This window comes from Aythya fuligula, chromosome 19 (genome assembly GCF_009819795.1).
Source record: "Aythya fuligula isolate bAytFul2 chromosome 19, bAytFul2.pri, whole genome shotgun sequence".
Lineage (NCBI taxonomy): Eukaryota > Metazoa > Chordata > Aves > Anseriformes > Anatidae > Aythya > Aythya fuligula.
The window spans coordinates 11,143,725-11,170,064 of NC_045577.1; the positions used below are offsets into that span (position 1 = coordinate 11,143,725).

General features: G+C 41.0%; 1 protein-coding gene across 3 annotated transcripts in view; it reads left to right on the forward strand.

Annotated features, from left to right (window-relative positions):
• The window catches only part of EXD3 (exonuclease 3'-5' domain containing 3), a 288,098-nt gene that overhangs the window by 93,915 nt on the left and 167,843 nt on the right, over positions 1-26,340 (forward strand). For all 3 annotated transcript variants that reach the window (XM_032200283.1, XM_032200282.1, XM_032200284.1), the window contains 5 exons: positions 7,821-7,874; positions 8,458-8,597; positions 9,413-9,513; positions 16,815-16,888; positions 19,619-19,657. In XM_032200283.1, coding sequence (XP_032056174.1) covers positions 7,821-7,874; positions 8,458-8,597; positions 9,413-9,513; positions 16,815-16,888; positions 19,619-19,657 — 408 coding nt within the window. The remainder of the gene's footprint in view (positions 1-7,820; positions 7,875-8,457; positions 8,598-9,412; positions 9,514-16,814; positions 16,889-19,618; positions 19,658-26,340) is intronic.

Below are 26,340 nucleotides of genomic sequence, written 5' to 3' on the forward strand. Positions count from 1 at the left end.
AGGAAAAACTCCATAGACACAGAATACAAAGTTTTTGTCGGCATCGCATACTAATACAGAAATAGTTTGATAATTCGGTGATAAGAGCAGCTGATCAAAGAACTAATCTTAAAGGAATACAAATACGTTAAGGTCAGGAAATGCGTAGCTCAATCAGCAACATGACCTTAATCTTTTTCTGTAGCGATGTTTTGAACACTGTTTCAGGGGTGCTATTGCTTATAGTTCTACTTCATAGTGGTGCTTGAGTGCACATCATATATTTTTGCAAATGTGTCAATACATATCAGTGTTAAAATTGACTGATCACCATACTGGATGTTCAGATTTTAGATTTCTTCACTGTGAACTTTTTGAGCTATTCTCAGGACAGTGAAAAGTCTCTGATTTTGCTTCATTCTCCAATTCCACACTTAAATTGCAAAGGTTTGTTCATTTCATATGGTATTTGCATATGGAAACCAAGAAAAATGTTACAAGGGATGTTTCTCATGCAAAGATGATGGTGTCAGTCTCAGCCTCTTTTCTTATCAACTTGATCTACTGCTTTAGTTGCACATTGTCTGCAAGATGCATTGCCACTTGAACAGAGGTAGCCAACCTGCAGGCCATAGACAACTCCATAACCTGTTCCCAAGCACCACATCTTCTGGAGCCACTTTCTGCTGCTGGCATCTGTCTGCTGAAGTAGTTGGGAAAGAGCTTGAATGTTGCTGGGAAATAATAATTCAGATGGTAGTACTCTGCAATTAATACTGGGCTCTTGTCAAGCAAGGAGAGAGCTCTCTGAGAAGAGGTGTCAATGTGCATCAGACCTACTCATACAGAGAGTCTGGATCTGGAGAATCGGGTGAAGCTGGGTGGCCTGAGCACACAGGAAACTTGGGCAGTGCTGTAGAGGATCTTTAAGTTGTGAGGGTGCACTGACAAGTTAAACCAGGTTTAAAACTGCTTTGAGTGACCTGAGGAAGACAAATCACTGCAGTGTTTGTTTTAGTTCCCTTTTCCCTTCACCTGTATGCACACGTATTCCAGTCTTGACTTCTACTTCTCTCTTTCTTCCTAAAATTCTTTACATATGACTAACGCATCACCACCTACTTTTGACTGTCTCACCCCTTATAAAATAAGATCAGGCTCTCTTGAAAGTAGACCTGGTAAATCTCATGTTTTCTTGTTTCTGAAGATCTTCCCAAAGACAGCTGTGTATATTGTGTGCTCTTTAAGCAGGAAGTAATTAAACATACAACCTGATGTCATACACTATGCAGTGATGCATTGGGAGAGTTTGAGCAAAGTTGATTAGCGACAAGTTTGAAAGGAGTGATTCCAAAAACACAAAACAGATGTTCCCAATGATTAATAAGTGATGTGCCTTTTACTCAATTATTTCTACCATTATTATGTATCTACACTTTGATCACCATGATTTGTCTTAGACATGACATTGGATCCTCCTCTGCAAATCTCACTCTGTTGTTTGGTCTGTTCTATGGGTTTTCAGAAATTCCTTCACCATTGGTTTAGAAATACTACCGTAAGTGAGGCATATTTACCTTTGTGTTGTCTCAACTTGCTTACAGCAGGGCTAAGTAATGCAGGAGTCATCAGAAACCATTTGTGTCTGTCCTTCATCATCACTCCAAGCAGCGTTACTAGCAAAAGGTTATTCCTCTGATGCTAACCCCACCGTGGGAAAATTGCCTAAATTGTCAGTGTAGACACCACCCAAGTGCACATGCCCTTGCAGATAAGATCTTGTGTGGCTTCCTGCGCTTCATACTGTATATGGAAAGAATAGTCATTTTTAGATGAGACAGAGCCAAATGCATTCAAAACAAGTAGAGAGAATCAGGTATTGGTGCATTGTTCACTTAGAAGCAGTCACCATTTTCTCATATTCTTGGTTTTGCAGTTGCATGACTAGAAAAGTGGTCTCTCAGTGTAGTGGCAGCTGTGGTGTTCATGGCTTGCTTGGCCTGAATACATCAAGTTTGTGTAACTTCCCCCATGCTGTGGTCAGTGCACCTCCACACTTTTTAGACATAAATTAAAGTATTTTTGTCCACCTTTGAATTCTTTCCCATCTGCATCCAACCCTCCTTCATTGCATTTTTTGAGACTTTATCCTCAGTAAGCAAAACAGCAACAAAATGTCCAAACGTGATTTTTCCTTTCCCCATAATTAAAGAATGATCTAAAGCTCCCTGAAAGCAATCAGAAGACTCATAAACACTGAGGAGATTTGAATAAGGTGATGGGTCATCACCTTTTTTCCCGTACTGCTAAGCAGTGGCTTCATCGTATACTTGTTCCCTGTATGTTTGGGGAATGAAAGGCAAGAGAGATCCAGCTTTGGGGCCAGGGCTGGGGCAGGATTAATATATGTTAAACACTTGTATGTGTTATTTCTTTGCTTTTATTAGATTGCATTCTAGGAACTCCCTCTGTTTGAAATAGTTTTGTGAACAGACTATTTGTATCACATAATCACCTGTCAGGAGTGTAACGCATTCTCTTTCATAGATTGAGGGAGGGCAGGTAGACTGTCCTAATAAATTGACGATACATTGGAGTTCACCAGAGATTTTCAGTGTTCTTGTGCTGTAGCTGTTTTTTTGCTTATGTTTGTCAGCTGGTGAAGTGAGGGAGGCATCTGCTGTTCAGGATTTTGGATGCCTTGCCATTCCAACCTAAGTTTGAAGATCTGTAGCTAGACTAACATGACTGCTAGCTTCCAGCTACCGTGGCTAGTCTTCTAGCACAGCTTGGACAGTGCAATTGCATATGGGGAAACGTTTGTTGGGTGGGAAGGGGGATTCTCAGCATTTCAATTAGAGTGTGCTGTCTGCCTAATTGAAGTGTTTGTTTTCTAACTACAAAATGAGTCTATGAATGAGGTGTTGCTTTTCTGGAGATTTTATCATCTATAAACAGACTGTTAAAAATAGGGTCGTTTTACACAAAACTTGTTTGTGGAGTGAAACAATTCAAAACATGATAATAACAAAACAGAATCTTAAAATAGCCTAAAGTTGAGACCACAGACACAGCTGCCAAGCACTTTCATCTTTATTACAGTTACTCATATCTCTTCGCTTATTATTCCTATTGTAAACATGCTGATTTTATCTAAGTTGTCCTCGGTATTCAGCCAGCCAGCCCATGTAGCTGCACCCTGCAATCCGGACTGGTTGTTTGTTCCTAAGGTCCAGGTCAGGCATCACCTTCCACGCTTCGCTTTGTGCATGGGAAAGGCTGCTGCCCCGCTACTGATGGCACTTCCGCTGCAGGAGGCTATTGCCACCGTCCACCAGCAGCAGTTTGTCTGACTGTTCCACCACCTGCTGTAAGTGGATGATGTTAAAATGGTGTTAAAAACCCGCTCATATGAATTGCTTGAAGTGGGTGAGTGTTGGTGGCAGGACAGTGTTCCTCTGGCCCGTAGCAGCAGTGGTGGTGTGAGGTCGGTCTGCCACAGTGGGGTTTGGAAGGTGCCGTTTCTCCACACGCTGGCTACATGGATAGACATTGCCCTCCACCCTGTGCAGTGCAGTATACACATCCAGCAAAAGAGGTAAACCTAGCCTAACACAGTGTGTGTTCATCTGATTAGGTCACCCATACTGTTAATAGAGATAGAGACAAAACTATGCCATTTAGATAACAGTTCTGCAATTAGGTTAATCTGAACATGCCTGTGAACATTAAAAAGCTATTAGGGAAACAACTGTGGGCTTACATGCTAAAACTAACAGATTACTTGTTTAATAAAATACACAAATGAGATCAAATGGTGAAACAAGGTTTTGAGAGTTTTTTGTTTTTTTTTTATTTGGCCAACTGAGATAGCTGGGAAGAGGGGAAAAAAAATCAGCCGTTGAAGTTTTGGAGACACAAAACCCTTATTCAAGTCCAAAACAGAAGTAGCAACATTCAGCTTGTGTACCACTTGAAAATAATTTCTCTGCTTGCACTTTATGATGTTAATCTGATAATTTGAGAGAAAAGGTACTGGATGTTTGTGGAGCAAAATAGCACATTTGGCCTTAAACTGGTGGACTTAGTTATCAGGTCTGGAGTGAGAGATTAAATTTGTTGCAGAATTAGCTGGGCTGACACTTTATTATGTGACTTTCTATTCAAATCTGATTTGTATCACACAGTCTTTATATTAATGTTAGTTCCTGGTTTTGTCACTTAAAGTTCTTCTCATAATTTCTCTTCTTGATCGAGCATGGACAGTCAGTGTTTGTTTTGTAAATAAAAAAAAAAAAAAAAAAAGTATTCCCTCTGATAACTGGGCATCGTTATTCTGCTGGACAGTCAGAATGAACTTAGGTGATGTCTGTTGGTTATTTGATTTTGTATGCAGTCCTTGATGCAGTGGATGTAAAACACGCGTACATTTTTAAAAAGATAATGCTATCCACAGTTTCTGCTGCCTCCTACCCACTCTTAGATTATTTTTCTTGTTAAATTTTTCTGTAAAGGTTTCGTGCAGTGAGGGTTAACAGTGAGGTTTGTATCTGGGGGGTGGAGGGGAAGCAGGGTGGTAGGGAGGCATTTTTTACTGTATTATCTTTGTTTACATATTCTAACATGTAACCGTTCAAACAAAAACAATTAAAAAACCACAACCGTCATACTCACGATGTCTTTCTCTCAAAGCAAAATGAATAACAATATCAGACAAACCTGTTGAATAGAATAATTTTCCTGTAAGGCCTAACCTATTGTTTTTATCCTCATCTGAATAAATAGGCATTTGTGATCTATGTTGATGAAATATTCTGTTTCTTTGGCTGTTGTTTAGCGTTACAAGCATGCTGCAGTAGGGTCAGAGGTGCAGCACTATAAAACTTAAGTTTCAACCATCTTGGAAAACACAGCCTAACTTTTTGCTAGGTCACGTAAGGACACTTGTTTAAAGCCTCCTTGTTACATAGTTAACAGTTACGTTAGTACTAATATGTAAATGTGTTAGAAGGCTCCTTGCTCTTACTACATCATTTACTGGAACAATGCACTATACTGAAGAAAGTCATTGCATGCGTATTTTTTATTTGAGATCCAAGTGTTCTCACACATACAGAAATTAAACACTGCTAACAGCTTAAAATCCTAATTAGTTTATGTGCTTCCCAGGCAATGCACAGTTAGATATTAATATATTTCACAGAATCACAGAATGGCTGAGGTTGGAAGGGACCTCTCAAGATCATCTAGTCCAATCCCCCTGCCAAGCAGGATCACCTACAGCACCTTGCACAGGATGGCATCCAGGTGGGGTTTGAATATCTCCAGAGAAGGAGACTCCCCAACCTCTCTGGGCAACCTGTCCCAGTGCTCTGTCACCCTCCCAGTAAAGAAGTGCCCCCTCATATTGAGCCGCAACCTCTTGTGCTTCAGTTTTTGCCTGTTGCCTCTCATCTTGTTGCTGGGCACAACTGATGAGAAACTGGCTCCATCCTCTCAACACCCTCCCCTCAGAAATGTATATACACTATTGAGGTTTCCCCTCAGTCTCCTCTTCTCCAGGCTAAACAGGCCCAGCTCTCAGCCTGTCCTTATGCAACAGGTGCTCCAGTCCTCTAATTGTCTCTATAGCCCTCCTCTGCACTCGCTCCAATAGGTCCATGTCCCTCTGGTACTGGGGAGCCCAGAACAGGGCACAGTACTCCAGGTGTGGCCTCACCAGGGCTGAGTAGAGGGGCAGGATCACCTACTTGACCTGCTGGCACTATTTCCGAATGCACCCTGGGATACCATTGGCCTTCTTGGACACAAGGGCACATTGCTGGCTCACGGCTAACCTGCTGCCTTGCAGAACTCCCAGGTCCTACCCCTCAGAGGGCTTTCCAGCAGGTCAGCCCCCAACCTGTACTGGTACTGGAGGTTATTCCTCCCTAGGTGCAGGACCCTGCATTTGCCTTTGTTGAACTTCATAAGGTTCCTCTTGTCCCAACCCTCCAGCCTGTCGAGGTCCCTCTGAAAGGCAGCATAGCCCTCTGAGGTATCAGCCGCTCCTCTGAGCTTTGAGTTGTCAGCAAACTTGCTGAGGGTGCACTCTGTTCCTTCATCTATGTCATTGATGAATAAACTGAACAAGACTGGACCCAGTACTGACGATAGGCCTCCAACTAGATTCTGCACCACTAAGCACAACTCTCTCTTGTCCAGCCAATTGCCAATCCACCTCACTGTCCACTCATCTAGGCCACACTTCCTGAGCTTGTTTATGAGGATGTTATGGGAAACAGTGTCAAAAACCTTGCTGAAGTCAAGGTAGACCACATCCACCACTCTCCCCTCATCTACCCAGCCAGTTATCTGATCACAGAAGAATAGCAGATTAGTCAAACATGACTTCCCCTTGGTGAATCCATGCTGACTATTCCTGATTACCTTCTTATACTTCACATGCTTGGGAGATGACCTCCAGGATGAACTGTTCCATCACCTTTCCAGGGATGGAGATGAGGCTGATTGGCCTGTAGTTGCCTGAGACCTCCTTCTTGCCCTTTTTGAAGATGGGCATGATATTGACTCTTTTCCAGTTCTGAGGCAAATAATTGTCTGTAATTTCATATTTCTGTAGTCACCAAGCTGAGACAGGATAGACAGTGGCTGAGCCAGTTCTTCTCACAGCCTGACTTACTGCAGTTCACTACAGCTGTGTTTCCTCATCTGCAAAAGATACTGTTTGGGGGTTAAGTTGTGAATGTGGCAGGTCTTTGTTATCAACGATTTGTAGATACCACAAACAGACTAAATATAGTTCTTACTGTCTTTCTGTTTGTGATCATAGAACCACAGAACGGTTTGGGTTGGAAAGGACTTTGAAGCCCGTCCAATTCCAACCCTTGCCATGGGCAGGGTCCCCTGTCCCCAGCCCAGGCTGCCCCCAGCCCCATCCAGCTTGGCCTTGGGCACTGCCGGGGATGGGGCACCCACAGCTTCTCTGGGCAGCCTAGGCCAGGGCCTCACCGCCCTCACGGTAAAGAATTTCTTCCTCATATCTAATCTAAACCTACCCTCTTTTAATTTAAAGCCATTCCCCCTCGTCACTGCACTCCCTGACAAAGAGTCCCTCCCAAGCTTTCCTGTAGCCCCCTTTAGGCACTGGCAGGCCCCTGTAAGGTCAGCCTGGAGCCTTCTCTTCTCCAGGCTGAACAACCCCAACTCCCTCAGCCTGTCTCCATAGGAGAGGTGCTCCAGCTCCTTGATCATCCTCGTGGTCTCTTCCAGACTAGTTCTAATACTTCCATGTCCTTCTTGTGCTGGGGGCCCCAGAGCTGAACTCAGTGCTCCAAGTGATGAACATTCAGGGATCTGGAGCTAGGCAGAAATTATACAAGCTAAGACCTCTTGATTTGAGATTCTTTCAAATATGAGTAGTTTTCACAAAATAAAACTATTTTACAAAACTTAAAAGGCACTGCAAGATGTATAATCAATTAATTCAGAAAGGTATAATGGGTCAGGATTTTTTACAATTATATCACTAGAAGATATCCTTTATAGCTAAGTTTGTCCAAGCACTTTACTTTCTCTCTCTCTTTCTGCCAGACAACCTGATCTTTAGTTTTTATACCAAGGTATGCTACTGCTGCTCACAATATGCAACGCTGCCAGGACTGTTCTTGTACATTTCTAAGTGGACTGTATGCGGTCAATGTTTATACTTGAAAAAATAACAGAAATATTTATCACATTAAAACTTTCTATAGTAGCATATCTACTTAACTTTGGAATAACACCTGTTTATCCACTGTGTTTTCTTTTCCTAAATACACTTTTTCTTTCTTTCTCTCTAGGCAGCCATACTGAGTATTAAGCTAAAATTACAGCCAGATCAAGATGTGGAGAAGGTGAGTCATTTCCTCTGCAGGCCTCTCTGTCTTCAGATCCACCTTTTGTTATGCAGCACATCCATGAAGGACCTCCAAATGATATGTTTCACTTGAGGCTTTATCTTGTTTGCAAGAAGTCACTGCTGCATTGCTAAAGTGACTTTACATCTGGAGAAGTGACAGACTATATTTTGTCAGACCACATTAAAGCTTATTAGACTATTTTTCTAGCTACAACTACTGCAATCAAAAAATCTACCCGTGTTCTTGACGAATGGTTATCATTATGGTAAATTTTGTTGGTTTTGCTACTTTCAGGCTTTGCCACTTCAGCTAATGTTTTATGTTGGAAATGCCATATCCATCTTTTAGACAACACTAGTTTATTAAACAAGGGTTTTGTGATTTGCTCACCATGTCTGAGCAGTAGGGGATGAGACAGCCCTCTGCCAGGTTTCAGTCCCATTTCCTGCACATGAGCTGCAGTGCTGTGGAACCCTTCCATGTCTCCTGCTTGCTGCAGCAGTCAGACTGCTGAACATGGTGATCAAAGGCATGGCATAACCGTGTCATTTGCACTAAATGTTATTTCTTTTCCTAGATGTGTATGCCACTACTGTTTCAAGATAAAATTAACTTGATGGAAGATTATGTGGGAGAGTATCCTGAGCTCCAGTGCAAGCTCTTACAGATCCTGGACACCTGGTGTGAACCTGGTTTTAATATCAGAGACATTGCAAGGTAGAAATGTCTGTTAAATTTCTAAACAGCTGGGGCCAACTGGCTTCCAGAGGACACTATGTTCTTTGGTTGTCTATCTAAGATCATTTTCTACGCATAATAGAGTGCAATATATTTATTTTTCAGCTGACAATGGGGAAATTTCTGGCGTCTGTGCCAGAGTCTTTTCAAATACATTAGCCAGTAAGACAGAGGTATCATTCCTATTGACAGATGCTTAGCTCCTGACAGGAGAGAGGAGTACAAAATGAAAACTATGTAGTAGATCTTAGCAATATAACAATATCAAAGCTCCCTCCAGGAGGTTATACTAATCAGACTCTCGTGCTTTGCTACAGACAAGGCTGAGTTTCAGTATCGGTTGTACAGGTTTGGCAGGAAGATAATACTGTGATGAAGTGGCAGAAAAACAAGAGAAGCAAGTGGTTAACCTTCTTGTTCTCGTGAAATAGTTGTGTGTGTTTTAATTTATAAATCACCTCTCAGTAGAATAGCTCCTGTCAGTCACAAAGTCAACAGTACAGTAAAAGTCACAATATAGATGCAATGGTTGCAGTCTTAGTTCTGAAAGAAGATGAAGGAATTCCTGGCTTTCTCTTTCTTCAAAATAAGTCTCTGGTCTTGCTACAGTCTTTGACTGGGAAATGTGTGTGGTTGTATTGTTGGCTTTTTTTTTTTTTTAATCTCAGGAAAGATAGGAGACTTTTCTTAACAATACCTACCAAACCCTGATATATCTGCTGTTAAATATCTACTATTTGCAAAACCTTAGGTGTTGTGTTTGTGCTTTTTTTTCTTACTTTGTTTGCTTACAGACAATATCAAGGTCTGTCCAGGTACAAACCAGACAAATTGAACCGCAAAATGCTAAGCAAGCTGGTCTTCAGGCTCCTAGACCGATTTAATGTAGATCCAGGTATGTGATATTGCAACATCTTCTGGAGTTATCTCACCAATAAAAAACAGACAAAGTCAATTTATCTTCAACCATGTTCATTAAGGAATCTCTGCTGTAATTTATCATGGGGAGTTTCAGAGTTTAATTAATGGTATTCAAAAACAAAGTTGGTAAGTTATGGGAATTACCACTTTGTGCTGTCATAGAATGAAGTGCTTGTGACTAATAGACTGCTTCTTCCATGATGTGAAATAAATCTTGACCTCAGAATGGCTCTACGTAAACACATGATGGTCAGCTTTGAGTTATGACTCCATTCCGCTCACATAAGAAGCAAGTCATTACTCATCTGCAGATCTGTTTTCTTGAGTTGCGAGTCTGTCAGTACTGAAGTGATAACCCTTGGGAAGCAGGAGCCTTACAGCCCTTTGTATTCTTTCTGTAAAATAGGGTTGGCAGCAGGGATTTTTAAGACTCTTCCAGTCTTCTGAGAGAAGTAACACATTTCACATCATTGCTTCACTATCAGTTGTCTAACAAAATCTTTGTTTTTCTTTTGTTGTTAGTGGAGACTTGATCTTTTCAGTTCTCTTTGGGACCTTATTTTGGAAACCTTTAAATGCGCCATAAGGTTTCACCCTACAAAGCTTTCGATCATCAGCAGGAGATACACAATTCTCTTTTCTTTGACTGAAAAGTGTTTTCTAACCACAAATTATGGGCTTATTATGCCTGGTAGCAACACTATATTGCATATTAATCTTCACATCTTCAACCTGCTGTTCAAAAGTTAATAAGAAAATCCTTGCAGACCTCCATTGGAGGATAAGTAAATAAAATTAAACTTAGCATATTGGTGTGAAATCTGAGGCACAAGGGGATAATTTATTTAACATATAAATCTTTCCCTGGAGTTTACTAGTCTTCAGTAATTTTTTCTCCTTTGTAAGACTGGTCATTCAGTAGGCTGTATTGTCCTTTATGATCTGTAAAAACATCGAGTTTTTCCCCTTTCTTTTTGAAAGATTCACCAAGGGTATGGTGTTACCTGTAAACATGAAATGCATGTGAAATTTTGTTCACATGCAAAATCCTGAGAAAGTTTTACAAAAAATCTAGCCGAATGAGAAAGAAGAGTATGTACCTGCTGATCTCAGGTGCTCTCTGTGGGCTGACAGCGTGTCTTAGCTTGGTGATGGTGTCTCAGATATAGTTGCTGCCAGTAATAATGCCAAACTGTCACTTGACCTCCACAGTAGGTTCATGGGTGAGGAGCTCCCTTGAGATACACAGAACAAGAGTCTCTCCTATTCCTCACAACTCTTCCAGAGGGTGTTTTATCCTATGCCAAATTCAATGCCTACAATGTAAGATAAGTCAGGTGCTAGAGAAGACTGACCCGTCTATTCATGGGAAATGGGATGTGTGCTACCGATTTAGAAAACAGGCCAGAGTTGGGCCAGCTAAAGCCAAGGTTGGCTGATTCTCACTCATAGACATATATGAAAGTAGATGTTCATTTTTTTTACCTAATATCACATGTAATTCAAAGCAGCACTTTACTAAAAGGTTGGCCTCAGTCTCCTCTGAAATGCTTTGAAAGCTTTGAATCCCTGCAGAGGAATTTCTGCCTTAGTGCTGGTTTGTCTTGAACTGAATTGGAAAATGGTGGCAGTTTTCCCCTTCTCCCCTCCTTTTTCCTCTCTTTTCTTTAGTGGAAGTAAATCTGTGATGAAAGAGAGTTCAAAAAGGAAGCAGACTAGGTAAAATGTACAGATTTTAAAAACCAATTGTTCTTGTTCTGAGCAGTTCCACCAAATTCTAGCAGCAGGGTGAAACTCACACTTCTTGTTACCTAACCTGGTTGCAGGCTTGCTTTATGCCGCAGTCTTCTGTTGCTTTCTGTCTCCTCTCATGACTCCTACTCACTGTAAGAGGCTGAGAGCAGCAGCAGCAGAGGGAAGTGGCTTTTGGTGAGAAAGGCTGGAGGAGGAGAGGGTTTCTTGGTATGAGAAGGCAAGCTTATACGTGACTTAGTTATTGTAGTTCCAAATCTACTTTCATATTTTGCTACCCAAGAGCTCACTGTTGTCCACTTAGAAAGTTTCACTGACTCCTAAGCAGAACTTAGGTGTGTGTTGATCAACATCTAAGTTTGAAACACTTGGAACAGCCAGTCTTAAATTTCAGAGCCAGATAAGAAGTGGCCCAATAAAAACAAAAGGTCTGGAGCCTCAGAAAAAATAAGCCATCATCTTAGATTAGTCCGCTGTTTCTTTTTCTGACAAGAGAATGTTAGCATTCCTGCTAACACACACAGCAGTGGAAGATTTTCTTTTGAGTCCCAGAGGTGTCCCAATAAACTGTGCATGGATTTCATATAATTAGCTTTACTGGGGAAGTAAGAGGTTGGGCAGAAATGGCAATGATTGAGGAAGTAGTTTTATAGAGACACATGGGTCAGTTTATGCACTGGTTTAACAAGCCTTGTACCTATTGCATTCTAATTACATAATACTCTTTGGAGACCTTGTGAGATCAACATAAATTTACAAATAAAACTTTTAGTCAAAACAATTCTCAGAGGTGAGGGAATAGACCCTCAAGTCTCAAGACCATGAAGTACAACTGTCTTTATTTCCTGGGCCTTAGTACTCATGGCAAAATAAAGCAGATATTAGTGGTGTTGATGGAAAAGAGATGGTAATTGAATGTACAGTTAAAAGTTGTTTTATAGCAGCATAATTAGTTGCTTAAGCACCTTAATTCCTGAATGCTATGAATGTGTTCTTACTATAGTCTTTAGAAAGTGTTTTTAGTATAAACCCAAAGAAATGTTGTTCTTCATTTGGTCACCAGGTTGTTCCTCTTGGTTTAACATTTATTTTAGATTCAGTGTGAATTTTCTAAATGAAGCCCCAAAGCTGTCTTGTGTTATAGTGTTATCACTCTGATAGTGTTGGGGCAGCAGAGGGCAGACGAGGGCTGCTCAGCAGTCATTGCATTTGCTCAGGTAAGGCACAACTGTCCCCAGGTTTCTCCAGGTCTGCCAGAGCTGAAAGCAGGGTGTCAGCAGTCACCAGGGAGAGCCCCTCAGGGACCCATGGGTTCACTGCACTAAGCACTTTTAAAAGATGCTGTGCCAGATAGAGGAATGACTGTTAAAACTCTACAAGAAAGCCTTTGGAAGGAGGATAGTTCAAATGTTTTTACCTTGTCCTTGTTAAGAGCAGAAGATTATTCCTTTCCCTTCCATATGCTTTACAAGGGTTGTCGCCCCCCTCTTCCCTCCCCTCCCCATTCCATGGTGAAGTCCCTTCAAAGTTTTTTATTTAGCTCTTGAGTTACACGCCAGCACATTTCTGTATGACAGTGTGACTAAGGAACACCTCTAGGCTTAGACATTAGAAGGTAGGAACCTTCTGCTCCTGAGGTTGAAGTGGCTGTGGAGTCAAGCTGTTAAAGGAGAAGAGAAGTGAACATCCAAGGGTCCATTCTTGGCCCTTACCTTCTCAAAAGCATCATTCCCTGCTGAAATACAAGTAGTAGAAGATGATCTGCTTGTGACAAGACAAGCTGTCCAGCAGCTCCAAGCTTTCTATTGGAAAAGTCATACCACCCTTGTAGTTCTAAGCCTGAATTTGTCATATGCAGATGTGTGTAAAGACTACACTAGAGCATTTTTCCTTTAGGCATAGATTGAAACCTATTTGCTATGCTCACTGTTCTTCCTTCAGAGTCAGCCAATGCTCCAAACAGCAAAGCTAGCAGGTACCTCAACAGTTTGGGGCCAGTCTGGGGCTTCTGCTGTTTCACTTTCTCTTCTAAGGACCACTTACCTTGATCTTAGTGGCAGAGAGCATATTATGAGAGACAATTTATCTTTGAGGCTACAACAAAAAGAGGTTTTGAGGCCTGCCCTACCCTCCAGTAATTTGCATTTAGGGAATAACCTCATCATAGTATACTGAGATTAATGCACTGTTCACTCCTCCTCAGATTCCCCAGCAGTCCTTAGCAATATCAGGGCAAAAGCCTCTAACATTTCAGGTACTCTGATTTTATTAAACCAAGGCTGCTTTACTTTGTCCCAAAACAAAGTGTGCTTTGTGTGGGACCTTCTGTTCTGCCAGGGCAGGGTAAAGGAATCTCACTGTGAATGGAAGTCAGGATTTCAGTATAACAAGAGGATCAGGTCTCCATCCCAGTTCAGGAGGAGTCATTTGTGACCTGGGAGCAACAGCCACACACCACACCTAAAAATGTATTGCACCATGTCCCCAGAAGACACATTACTGCTGTTACATGAGTGGAATAGGTGTGTATTAATGGTTTAGTTCTCTGTGTGACAAATGGATTTCATTTTTACTTCCTCTCTGTTGTTAATAGTCACTAATTCTCTGCTAATGGCTGGCAGCAGAATGGAATTTTTGCTTCTGAGTTAGTTCCAGATGTGAACTGTAGTTCAGGTGCAGCACTATTGTGGTGGAGCTGCCAGGTTAAGAATTAACACATGGCCAAGAGTTGCTTTCCCTGTATTATACTGTTTGTATTCCATTGGTGCTCCACAACCCAGTCATGATTCCCAAGCTCTCCACAATACAGACACTGAATAGAATGATGGTTTCTGTTCTGAAAAACTTAGGTTGTTATATTTTGGTTCTGCAAACAAAACACTGGTTTTCACTCAGGAGACTTGAGTTCAGATTCCTGCCCAATCTTAATGAGTTGTGTGATCTTGGGTAAGTTGCTCTTCTCTGAGGTGCTTTGATTTCTGCAAGTGTAAAGCACAGATAGTCATGAAACTGCAGTGAAAAGATTTGGCAAAGATTCTGCAGGCCACCTGTTTCACCCTTCCTGCCCCAAAGCCAAAGGAGCTTTCCTTCTGTTATTTCTATATAAGATGTGTAACGTATTGTTAAAGACCTCCAAGATAGAAAGTTTACAACCTCCCACGCAACCACTGATAGTTCTTCTTTAGCCTTACTGTTAGATTTTTTTTTCCTCCAAAATGTTAACTGGAGTTTCTGTTGCTATAAATTAAGTTCCAGCTTTATCTACTGTGAATGTGGAGGTCTTGAAAGCCCTCAGAATGTTGCATTTGACTGTATTGAAAACATTACTGTAATAAAGATGAGCAACAACTGCTGCTTCATCTTTATCTAGGACACAGCTTATTGAGTCACAGAAGAGTATCAGAAGGACTGACATGACATTGTTTGTGGGTTTGGGTTTTTTTGGACAGTGCAAAATCTGTAACAAATCGCATTTTCTAGGTGCTCACAGATAATATGTTTGTTACAGCATATGTCTAGAAAATATTTTTACTTTTCCAAATACAGTTGTACTATATTTGGAAATTATAGTACTCTAGTGGTTCGTACTTTTTTGTAGTAGTTATTTGTACTTACAGTTGTATAGTACTTTTATAGTACTGTGGTTGTTCGTACTTTTTTCAACTTTATCCCCTGTGCTTCACATCTTCTCAAAGGTGACTCTTACACAATCATGGATGGGTTACATGAGACCTATGATTTGGAAGCATATACTGCACCTGAGCTGAGCGCACATGCTAACCTGATTCTTCCTTCTCTAACCTCAGATATAATCCATTTGTTGCTCTTTTTCAGTTAGCACCTCTAGTTGGACCTTCTCTAATGAAAAGTGAAGAAAAGCAAGTATTGTAATCATTTTCATTCTTCGTGCCCTAATTCGTCAGTTTTCCTTTTCTATCAAGTGACTAAGTAGCACTTTCCCCGGTTTTCCTCTTTCTACAAAAATATTTTCAGAATGATTTTTTTCCTGCCTTTGTGGCTTTTAGTAGATGTATCTCATAGTTAACTTTGGGTTTTCTGACTTTTTGTGTTTGTGTTCTTCTTTTATATGTGTCTAATTCAGTTCCACTTTCTGTGTATTTTCTTATTGTATCTGCGGTCAATAAAAGCTTCATATTTACCAAAGTTAGTTTCTTAGTTCACTTCCAATTTTATCATTGCCAGCTCTTCTTACCTTCTTTTCCCCTTATAAACTATTTCCACACTATAAATTATTTCCAGTTCTCTGAGGTTATTGAAGTCCATTTTGTTTTTATTTTGCTGTTCTTCCTTTGAACTCTTCAATTCATTGTCTGTCTTACCAAGTTAGCATTCATACTCATGTTTTCAAGTTGCTCTCTGTTGTTTATAATAAAATACAGAAAATGGATTCAAATTCAGTTTCATTCTCCATCAGAATAGAAAATGTCACTAGTTTCTTTTAAAATATTCCAGAGTATCTGTGTTTCTCTGTCTTGGCACTTTAATTCTGATTCCAGAGTCTGATATTCAAGGATCTTTCTTCATTTGATCTTTCTTCATTCTCTCCATTTGCAGTGCTCTGGGCATGCCACGTGAGACAAGGAGAGTCCTGTGCTCTGAGGCCCTCTGAATCAGTAGCACTGGTTTCTCCTGGTGTCTGCTGAATGCAAGTGAGGCTGCAGGGAATTTTCACTTTACTGTTTTCTGTTACTATTTCTGAATGTTGATCCTGCTTTTTCTGGCCACCAGGAAGATGGTTTTAGCCACTGAAACTCCAATGAAGGCTTTGGTTACATCTTTCCATGTACATGCATACCAGCATTTAGCAAGAACTGACAGATACATATGCTAATCCTATTTAATCTATTTTATCTTCTACATTTATCTCTTGTTGCATTGGATTTCAAAACAAGGTGCTATGTGAAGATCTTGTTTTCTGCAGTTATAATAAGGCATATCTAATGAAGATGGCAGGAATAAAAATAAAAACTGTTGCATGCTAGCTCAGCAAAACAATTGTCACCTCCCTTTTTGTATGGATATGGAGTCTCTTTCATGGATATATATTTTATTGGATAAACCATAGGCACAAGTGTAAATCCTGAGTAACATGTTCAAAACTGCTTCAAAGGACTAACAGCACAACTTCCATTTAAATCAAAATTATTGCAGCCTTTAGAGACCGAGGGTGTATGAGGATGCAATGTAATTAAAGGTGTGAAGTCATTGACTGAAGGATATTGAACCAGCAAGTGGATTTTATAATTCAGGGGTGGTAGAACCAGAGATATCAGTAGCCAAGGATTAGCATTGGTAATTATGGTTGAAAGTGTAAATAACAGTTTATAGTTTAGATAAGCTGACAATGTGTGTGTCTGTCCCTCATTGTTCTAAGTTTGATGGCATCCTGCCTTCCATTTACTGAGTTCAAACTTGGGGAAGGAAAAATGTAATGTCTAGACAGTAAAATTTAACGGAAGTTCAGCTATGTTGTATACTTAAATTTCATTTTCCTTCTTTTAGCTCTCTGCCCTAATGTCATAAATCAGCGGCACTTAAGAACTCTGAATTATCTCTTTTACAAGAGGTTTGTTGAGGTACGTTTCTTTATTATATGGCATGGGTGTGAATGAGTTTTCTTATTTATTTTTGCATTTCAAATAACTCATATAATAGAGATATATTGATTTACATAAACAAGCTCTCTATATATTGGGTACACCACTGGATCTGTACTTTCTGTGACTGAATAATTTGTGTGTCCATTCATATTCTAATGACTGGGTGTTACACTTGCACAGAGCTGGATACTTTTCCACTTCAGCATCTTTAGCAGCTATCTGGGACATGTACACTGGGATATACATAGGTCAGGGTGGAATCTCCATGTGTCCAGTTTGAGTCATCTCAACTAAATAGGGAGCATATCGGATAGAGATTTTTTTTATTACTATTATCACTATTATTATTTTTAAGAACTGCGTTATTTAAGCACTCTGCATTGCTGGGCTGTTTGTAGCCACTACTTTGATTTGGTATTGGTGGCCTGGCTGTGATAGTTATGCCACAACCTGCCACAGACGCTTCGTGTGCTAACAGCCCTGTTACTGATGAGCAAAATGGGAGTACTTTCAGCTCCTAAGCAAATCTCTGAACTAACTTTATTTTTGTCCAATTTCTTAGTCTTCTTTCCAAATACAGTAGTGCTTGTCCTGACACTGAGGGCTTGTGGAAATAGGAAGATGCCGTTATTTTTTTCTGTGGAGCAGGTTTCTAGGAGGCAGCTTGGAGTTTGACTTGGCAGTTCATTGCTGAATTACTTGACAATGCTTTTTCCTCCCCTCTCATGAATGTACTGAGCCAAGTCAATGCCCTTTGGATGCTCTTGAGCACACTGCAGTGGGAAGCACATTTCTCTTCTTGTTAACAAGGCAGTTGGTGCTTTTCTTGATTGTCTGGCATTCAGCATCATCCTGTGCCTGAAGACAGATAGTTCCAGCTGAGAATAAGTTTTTGTTCTTCCTCTTCTGAAAAAAACAGCTTGCTTGCAGGTGTTGTATCCAGGTATATTAATTGGGCTGTGAAAGAGAGGGACCACAGGGTACTGAACAGCACAGAGAAATGTTTTCATTTCATGAATTTTGAATTACCAAGATGTATTTGCCAAACATTTTGATGGAGCAGTATTTCATCTGCAGTTCATAGAGAGCTTACTCACTATAGATACAAGAAGCTTTTAAACAAAGATTTCAGAAGCCCAGCAGGTTGTTCAGATGTCCCTATATATGGTACTATTAATCTAGTCTTCAGAGATTCAGTTTTCAGGAAATGAGATACCTCCTCCAACAGTTCCTGTTCTTTTGTTCAAAAGAGGATTTGTTTGATGTTTACTTTGGATGCAAAGATGGGGTTGAGTGGTAGTGATCTGATGACACCATTCTGGCACTGGCAGTTCTGCTTTCAGGACCTCCTGATCCACCAGTGAGGGCTCTGATCTGCCTTTCCTGCCTTCCAGATCCATTGACACAAGACCTGGGGAGGCTTGAGTGTTTCAGTGTCCTTCAGCTCAAGGCTTTAATGTTGGATGGCATCATTTTAGGGTGCTCTCACAGTGAGAGAGAAGAAAGCATTGCTCCAGGTGTATTTATTTAGTGGATTGAAATGAATTCTTTATCTCATGTTCTGCTCTCCCTGGCCTTCCATTTCCTTTGTTTTGGAGTTTATGCATGGTTTAAAGTATCCAAGCTGGCCAGTTAATTCCATTAAGGTACATTTGGCAGCTGTTACTGGACACCATCCCTTCTTCTGAGAGCTCTTTGGTGTTCTGTGTTTACCATTCTCAGGTGTGTATGAGGCCTGGTCAAATGGCTACTTTATCTCAGTAGTATTTAGATTACATGCTTGTATATCTCTGAGATGTTTTCTCTGAGGCTCTTTTACTCCCTGTTTGCTTCTGTACCTTTCCATAAAAGTGGCACTGGTAGTCACTGTTACCTCTTCCAGAAGTGGGGGGTGAGACTCTGGCCTGGAAGGCTGATCGGTCTCTTGCAGCTTGCATTCTTGGCAGAATGGAGAGTAAGTCCCATCCCAAGTTTCTCCCAAGGTTGGCTCTGAAATGCATTTGAATCAGAATATTAACTTATCAGTTTCCTTTCCCAGGCCTCATGATTCCAGAAGATTTTTCATGACTTGGCTGTGGAGAAGAGTTTGTCTTTATATATTCTAGAGCCTTGCGGATAATCCCTGAGATCATTTCCTTACTGGAGTCTATGGGGATAGCTCTCTGTTGGGCTAGCTGCTGTGGTGAACAGTCTGCAGACACATTGCAAGTCTCCTGAGGTGGAGGCAACAGCAGCGATCCACATGTTCCACCAGAGCATGGCCTATTTCAGCTTTGCTTAGCAATGTCTCTTTCATTGCAAAAGCACTACTCAAGCTTTGAGGCCTTCAGAAATTCTGCTGCACATTGCAGAATCTTGTTAATGTGATTTTTATTTTTTTTTTTTTGCGAATGAGTCCCAGCTCCAGGTAACAAGGAGTGTTTGGGGGATCTAGGTGAGAATCTGTGTTGCCTGTGTACTTTGATTACATATGAATTTTTGTCTTATGTGCTGTAGCCTAAACAGTTGTCCAAATTACTTGATCTAAGCTGTGTTTCTCTGCCATGCCCTCCCTGGTTGGTGACATAGGAGAATCACAGGTTTCCAGAGCATTCCAATATGCATTCCTCAATCACAGTTGATGCAAGTGTCTAAGAACTTTTTCAGCTTGTTATATGTAACATTCTTCCTTATCTAAGGTGGCTGACAAGTAATTTGTCTTTTCAGAAAACCATGACTCAGGAGAATTGGACAGATCATGTTCAGGTGAGTATGGATTTTCTTCTCCCATTTTCTCAGGCTTTATTTGCTTTGGAAATTATTTTTAGAATGTTCAAAATATACAACTGGATATCGGAGTCCAACAATTACAATTTTGCACTTCCTCATAATTTTGTACTCATATAGCAAAATAGTCTGTACAGGGAAGAGCAAGAAAGAAAAAATGGTTTTGAATTCCTGTTATGTCTTTAAAAATGCTCTAGTTTAGCTCTAGCATTTAGATGAGGTTATCAAGTACATTCTTGTACTTCCATGCACTGATTTGTAAGTAAACACTACAAGTATTGAGATTGCTTAATTACAAGGAGGAAAAAAGGAAATTTTCTTCAGGCAGCTAACAAGTTGTATGAATAAAACTGGACAAATGTTAGATTTCCCCTACATGCTCCACTGATAATTTTCAACAGGTTTATTATGTGACTGTTAGATACCATGACTTCTACAACTTGTACTGTAGGACATGAATAGTTTTAATGACACAGGAAGAAAGGAGCAGTATTTTTTTTCTTGGTGTATAAACAGGAGAGTTCAGGCAACTGTGTTTCAGCCTGATACTACAATAAATACATATGTGACAGTGAATTGTTAAGAAATTCCATGGTGACGTGCCATTAGTGACAATTTATATGCCCATAACATCCCCGTGGAATTGCAACTTTATGGTGAGTGTTGGCTCCTTTTCTATAACTCCCTTAGTTTGAATTCTGCAGCCATTAAGGATTTCTGACTGTCAGCAAATTCTGCCCATGAAAACCCATTTGATCAGTGTGGGCCTCTGAGTGGTAACAATATAGTCCAATCACTAATTATGAGATCTTGAGATCTTATGCAGTATCCGTGCACACTAGATATGGCTGCATTTTAAGCATGATATGTTTCTTCTCTCTTCCATGAGGTGTAGAAGGAAAAAGGACAGTGCAAAAGCATGAAGACATTTTTTTAAGACAGAGGTGGTTGATAAGATGTCCACCATCCCTTCATGGTACCTGTTAAATCTACTGAGCATATTCAGTGTTGAATATGCAGCTTCTATGTGTAGTTTATTGTACCCATGCGGAAGGCCAGACTTTGTGAAAAAAGAAGGGGCCTTGCCTCTCTTATTCACTGTAGGAACTTTCAAGCTTTTTTGTGGGTTCCCTTTGATTATCACAGGCTTCGAGGCCAGCACAAGTGCAGGTATCTTGCAGGATCAAGACCTGAGATGGAATTGGCCACAATGGTGTAACAGACATCTCTGTCACAAGTGGCTGTACTTTGGTGTATGCAGTGAAGGGGTTTCTGCCAGTGCTGGGGTAGACAGTGGGAAAAAAACTCCTAATTAACACACACAATTGCAGATTGTCAGTCACTTGTGGAGACATGAGGCTTGGGAATAGATACTCTCAGAAAAGTTTGGTGCCTAGTAAGAAAGCTCCCTTGTGAACTACACAGAGCTCAACTGGATGATGGACTATGGCAGGAGTTTATCTTTGCTTTTTCAAACTATTGCAAACTTCATATTTTCCTGATTGCTTCCAGCTTATTCAGTTTTGATAGCTATGTAATTATCACACAGGTAGTGCTTAAACTTGCCTGTTATCAACCCTGACTCTTATTGCTATCAGAGATTACTGTCTTTGGCACCACATTAAAGCAATCAGAATCTGTACCCATGCATCTGGAGGAAAACAAACTAATCATATGTTCAGATAGGCTTCTGCTTCACACTGCTAGCAGCATGGCTGCACTGAACAAAAGAAAAGTTACAAAGGAGGAATCTCTGGGCATGTGTTGCTTTTCAGTGCAAAAAACAAAGCTGACTTTATCTTTTTTTGGTAAAAAGATAAAGGCTGGGCTTTACATGAGGGAAAGATTCGGCTTCTCATTCCAATTTTCACCTATGACCTGTCACGTTTGACCAAAAAAAAATATGTATCTATTAGGTGGCACCTTGCAGAACTGGAGAGAGTGTTTGTGTTGTATGTCCCATTCATATTCTGGTTCAGCCTCACAGAGAGTTTCTATCTCCTGAACTCTGCCTGGCGACACAGCATTAAAAATGCATTGCACTGAGTAGGAAGCAAAGGGTGGGATGCAGTGTGACCTGGGGGAATGGGAACCAAAACTCCTGAAAGACTGAACAAGCTCTCAATCAGTACTTTTCAATAAATATTTCAATTTTAAGTCAAAAGAAGGTGAAAGCTTACATGGGTTTAAAACTCATTTTTGTTTAATTCTGTGCTGCATCCATAACAAACAAACAAACAAACAAACAAAACCTTAAATTATGTAGATATTAAGAGCCTGGTCAAAGTCCAGTCCATCCTTGTTCAATGGTTCTGGTCACATCACATTCAGTGTAGTGGACGATAGATATTTCTGGGTTAGTATTTCTTTTTGGTTTCCCAGAGGAGCACAAGTACAGAAATTTCCTGTTCCTGCCCAGTAGGACAAGCGAAACTGTTATTCTGATTGCTACAAAAGGCAGAAGCTCTGTAGTTAATTGTGGGGCCAACAGAACCTGTTTTCAGCCCTGTAGCAAACTGTTTTTGCCCCCTCCTCCTTGCCAGCTCCCGTGCTGCAGATCTGCTGGCCAGGCTGTGGCTGAGCAGGCAGCGATGGCAGCTGCGGGCAGGCAGAGGAGGCTGGAGGGAAAGCAAAGGGATCAAAACGTCCTCATACCCTAGGGAAAGTGCCCTCATCAACTGCCTGTTGGCAAGCCTGTCTAGCCCAGAAGGAGAGCTACATTTGTGCCTCTCCTCCAAGCATAGGTGCCTCGGGGGCAGGAGGGGAAGAGCACTCTTCCTGCACAGTGCCAGCTGTGTTGCTATTCATTAGCTTGCCTAACTGATTCTGTGAGCTGCATGGAAACACGCAGGGGAGAGAGTGCCTGTCTTCACAAGCAGAGGAGAAGGTGTGTAGGATATTGATGGTAGATATGCAGGGGAAAAACAGGCAGGGCATGAGCCAGCTGTCTGCTTTGCTATGTACTCACTGCTTCCATTTTTGCATACTTAATGTTTTTCATAGTCTTAATTAGCATAAAGATAGTAGAATTGGGTACAGCAACCACAGAACAGTCAATATGATGCTGATCACACACATACAGGAAACATCTTCCTGCCAGTGGCTGCAGAGAGCACTTGGCCAGCAGCACAAGGGGCTTTTTGAATGTTGATGCTTACCTGGAAATTCTGCAGGAAATTATCATTTTGAGACTAAAAAGCATGGAAGGCATTTTTCAATCATCTGCCAAGCTTTTAAAAAGCAAGCACACACAGATCAGTAACATTTATAGGAAGCATAGTAGAGAAGCAATCCTGATAGCAAATGTCGCATCTGACTGCTTTAGATGTCAGACAGCACCTGAGATACTCACGTGAGGTTGGCAGTACAACATGGGACCTGCTGGGGAGCACTCCCTTCTGAGTTGCGCCAGCCACCTATGTTCTGGTTACCTGAAGTTTCCTGATTTAAAAAGGAAAGGGAGAGTCAGGTGCTTTGCTGCACCTCTTTTAGCACGCTGTGTTCTCATGGCTGTTTCTGGAGTGATCTTGCAATTGTGCCCTTCCAGTCTCAGCTTGGCTGATTAGTGCAAAAGTGCCCATGTGGAGTCACCCACACCCCTTTAGATCTGGTCTGTTCCACATTGCAGCTGTGCCTGTCTACGTGAGCAGCAGGCTGCTTGGGAAGCTCTGAGGCCCTGATGCCACCCACAGGTGACAGTCATATCTTGGCAAAGAAAGGCTGGGATAGCTGAGGTGTGTACGGAGGAATGATGGAATATTATGGGTGTTTTCTGAACAGTTAGAGCTCAGAAAGCACATGCATGCTTGGTGATTCTAACATCTGGAGTATTTTTGCAAGAAATATTTCAACTGCAACAGAGCTAACCCGTTGGTACATTGTTTAAAAAGTTATTTCAAGGTATTTTGATCCAGGAACTATACTTGTGTTTGCGTGGACTTTGATATGAAATTCCTTCTCCCATGGAGCAGAGCAGGGCGATGTAGAACAGCAAAATGACTCTTCTTCTTGGGGCAATAACCGGAATACAGTGTTGAGTAAGGTTAAAGTCAATTAGTGTTTTTAGGACTGTCAGCAGATAATTCCCTATTTTGCAAGATGTCTGGAACAGTGAAGTGGTGATACAGTGCTGCCACTTTACTGACCTTGAGCCAAATGGCCTTTTGTTGCTAGATCTGAAAGCTTCCTGTGCTAGTTTCTGTGCTTGTGTTTGCACAGGGTGAACTATCCCTGAGTTCCTCAGATGTTAAATCCTAAACCATTCCAAAATTAATGCTCAGAAAAAGCGCTGGAGTTTGAAACAACATTACTTGTTTTTTGGGCATTCATTGTGAGTGGTGGCTCTCCATCCATCCATCCCTTTTGCCAGCTAATGGTTGGCAGCAATCTGCCCTTCACTTGGCATGTGTGACTTGAGAGAAGGGCAGGGGGATACAGCACCTAGAAAAGTGGCTCCTGTTTTGAAGCTATCCTGCCTACTCTGGTCTTGCATGAGAATGAAGCAGATGAGCTTTGCAGCCAGCTCTTTCCCATGTTCAGCACTGGGAGAGGCTATAGCTAATCTCCTCTCCTTCACCAGCTGTGAAAATGAGATTACTTATTTATTTTAAAATTTCTTACCATGAAAATCAAACACTGTGAGCTCATAAGTCTCATTCTCTCGGTGACCAGGGGTGAGATGCTTGCTCATAATTCATAGCAAATATATAACCCAAGTTACACTAAAATTCTAGGGATGTTGTGCTACTTCAGAGAATATTCAGAGATCTACCAAACAGTAGACATAAAAGTGAACTGCCCTCCCTTACATATAGTACATTTGAAAATGTTGGCAATTTGTCATCCATAGGTGTAAATTATCTTACACTACAGCAAGGAGTTGATGGAATCTTATTTATGTAACCAGTTAAATAAATGGCAAACATCTAAATGGCAAACATCCTCAATGACTGACGCCAGGATTCTAATGCACTGTGTCTGTATGGGACCATTTTGACCCCAATTAAAATGTAACTACCTCTGGGATAAAATATAATAGCTGTTGCGCTCAAGGAAGTGATTTTGAGTGGTATTTAAAGGGCAGAATTCAATTTTATTTTATTTTATTTTATTGAAGCTTTTGTGGACAGAACACCTGGCCAATAATCCTGCTCTGGGGTACCTTTAATAAGAACAACAGGTCAAAAAGGTCATTGTGCAAATACCACTATCTAGTGTCCTTCCCTAGAAGTCCTGTGTTGAGGCAAACTTTTAAATTGGCTCAAGATTGTTTTGAGTACGGCAATGTCCCTACAGTGTAAGTAACTTAATATGTATAGGGAATTAGGCAATCTGTGCAATGCAAATGGGAATGATATTCAGGAGGTGATTAATAAACGACATGTCTTTCAGTGTAAGTCTGCCTGTCAAATTATCTTTCATTCTGAGTGGACTGTTTATTCAAAGATATAATGGATTTCATCACTCAAACATTAAATCTAGACCGGCTGTTTTCCTGGAAGGTAGAAACCAAAACTAGTTTAACCAGCCATTGTGTGGTGTCCCTTGTTAGTATTTATGGCCTCTTTTTTTAGCAGGAAGTTAAAGCCAGTGGAGATTGGTTTTGTACCTTCTGGTCTCAGGAGTTGCAGGGAGGCATCATCAGCTGGAACAAATGTTCATGGCTCTGCCAGCACTGCTGCACAGCGTGCCTGAGCTGAGGAGCTGTCTCACAAGGGCTGGGCAGCGCTGCTGTGCGGGTGTCTGTAATATGCTGGAGCTGCTGCTCACCTCTGATTATTTGGCCTGCAGTTAGTCTATTAAGTTAACTGCGGAAGAATTGTATTTATCTTTTCCACAGCTTTAAGCAGCTTCCCAACAGATGCCACTTAAAACAGAGATTTTTTTTTTCCTTTCTCTTTCCCTTTTGCAAAATGGATGGCATTTAGATCTGGACAAATGACAGATTTAGGATCTGGTATCTCTCTTGTGAAGGCAGAGTTAGGGAATTACTTTATATCAGTTGCAATTTGGCAGTGTCTCTTCCCCCATGCTGCTCCAATTTCTCTTTTCATTCCTCTTCCTGCATTTTGTTTCCTGGAAAGGGACTGACCAGAAACTCAGTGGTGGTGGGAGTGTTTCCAGTCTCAGTCACGGCAACCTCTCTGCTTTTGCCCCATGCCTTTTTGTTTAGATCTACTATTATTGTCAGAGGTCTTTGGAGAGAACATACAGCCACAATGTGATGTAAAAGTATATTGCACCTAAGGGTATATTAAAGCATGAAGAAACTGGAAAATGAAAGTAGCAGGCAAAGTATAGATTTCCTTCTACTTTTCAGTTCAGTTTGTAAGTGGTGTCATATACTTAGATAGCTGAAACGACCTCAGAGTTGCAGAGCACCTAAGTTGCACGGTTACTGATAGGGTTGATGCAGAAAACAGGCACATCTGTGAATGTCTCCAGAAAAGCATAGTGTAATTCTTCAGTCACATTCTGCTTTCTGGATAGAGAGCAATAAAGTATGCATCTGTACTAAAGAAGTTAGCACCATTATTCTAAAAGAAATGGGAACTTCTCATTTAACAAACACAGCTGCCATGGGAGAAATACATGGGAAAAGCCAAACATGCTGTGTGTTCCATACCTTCCTATCTAAAGAAAAGTCTAGCAAAGGGTAATAT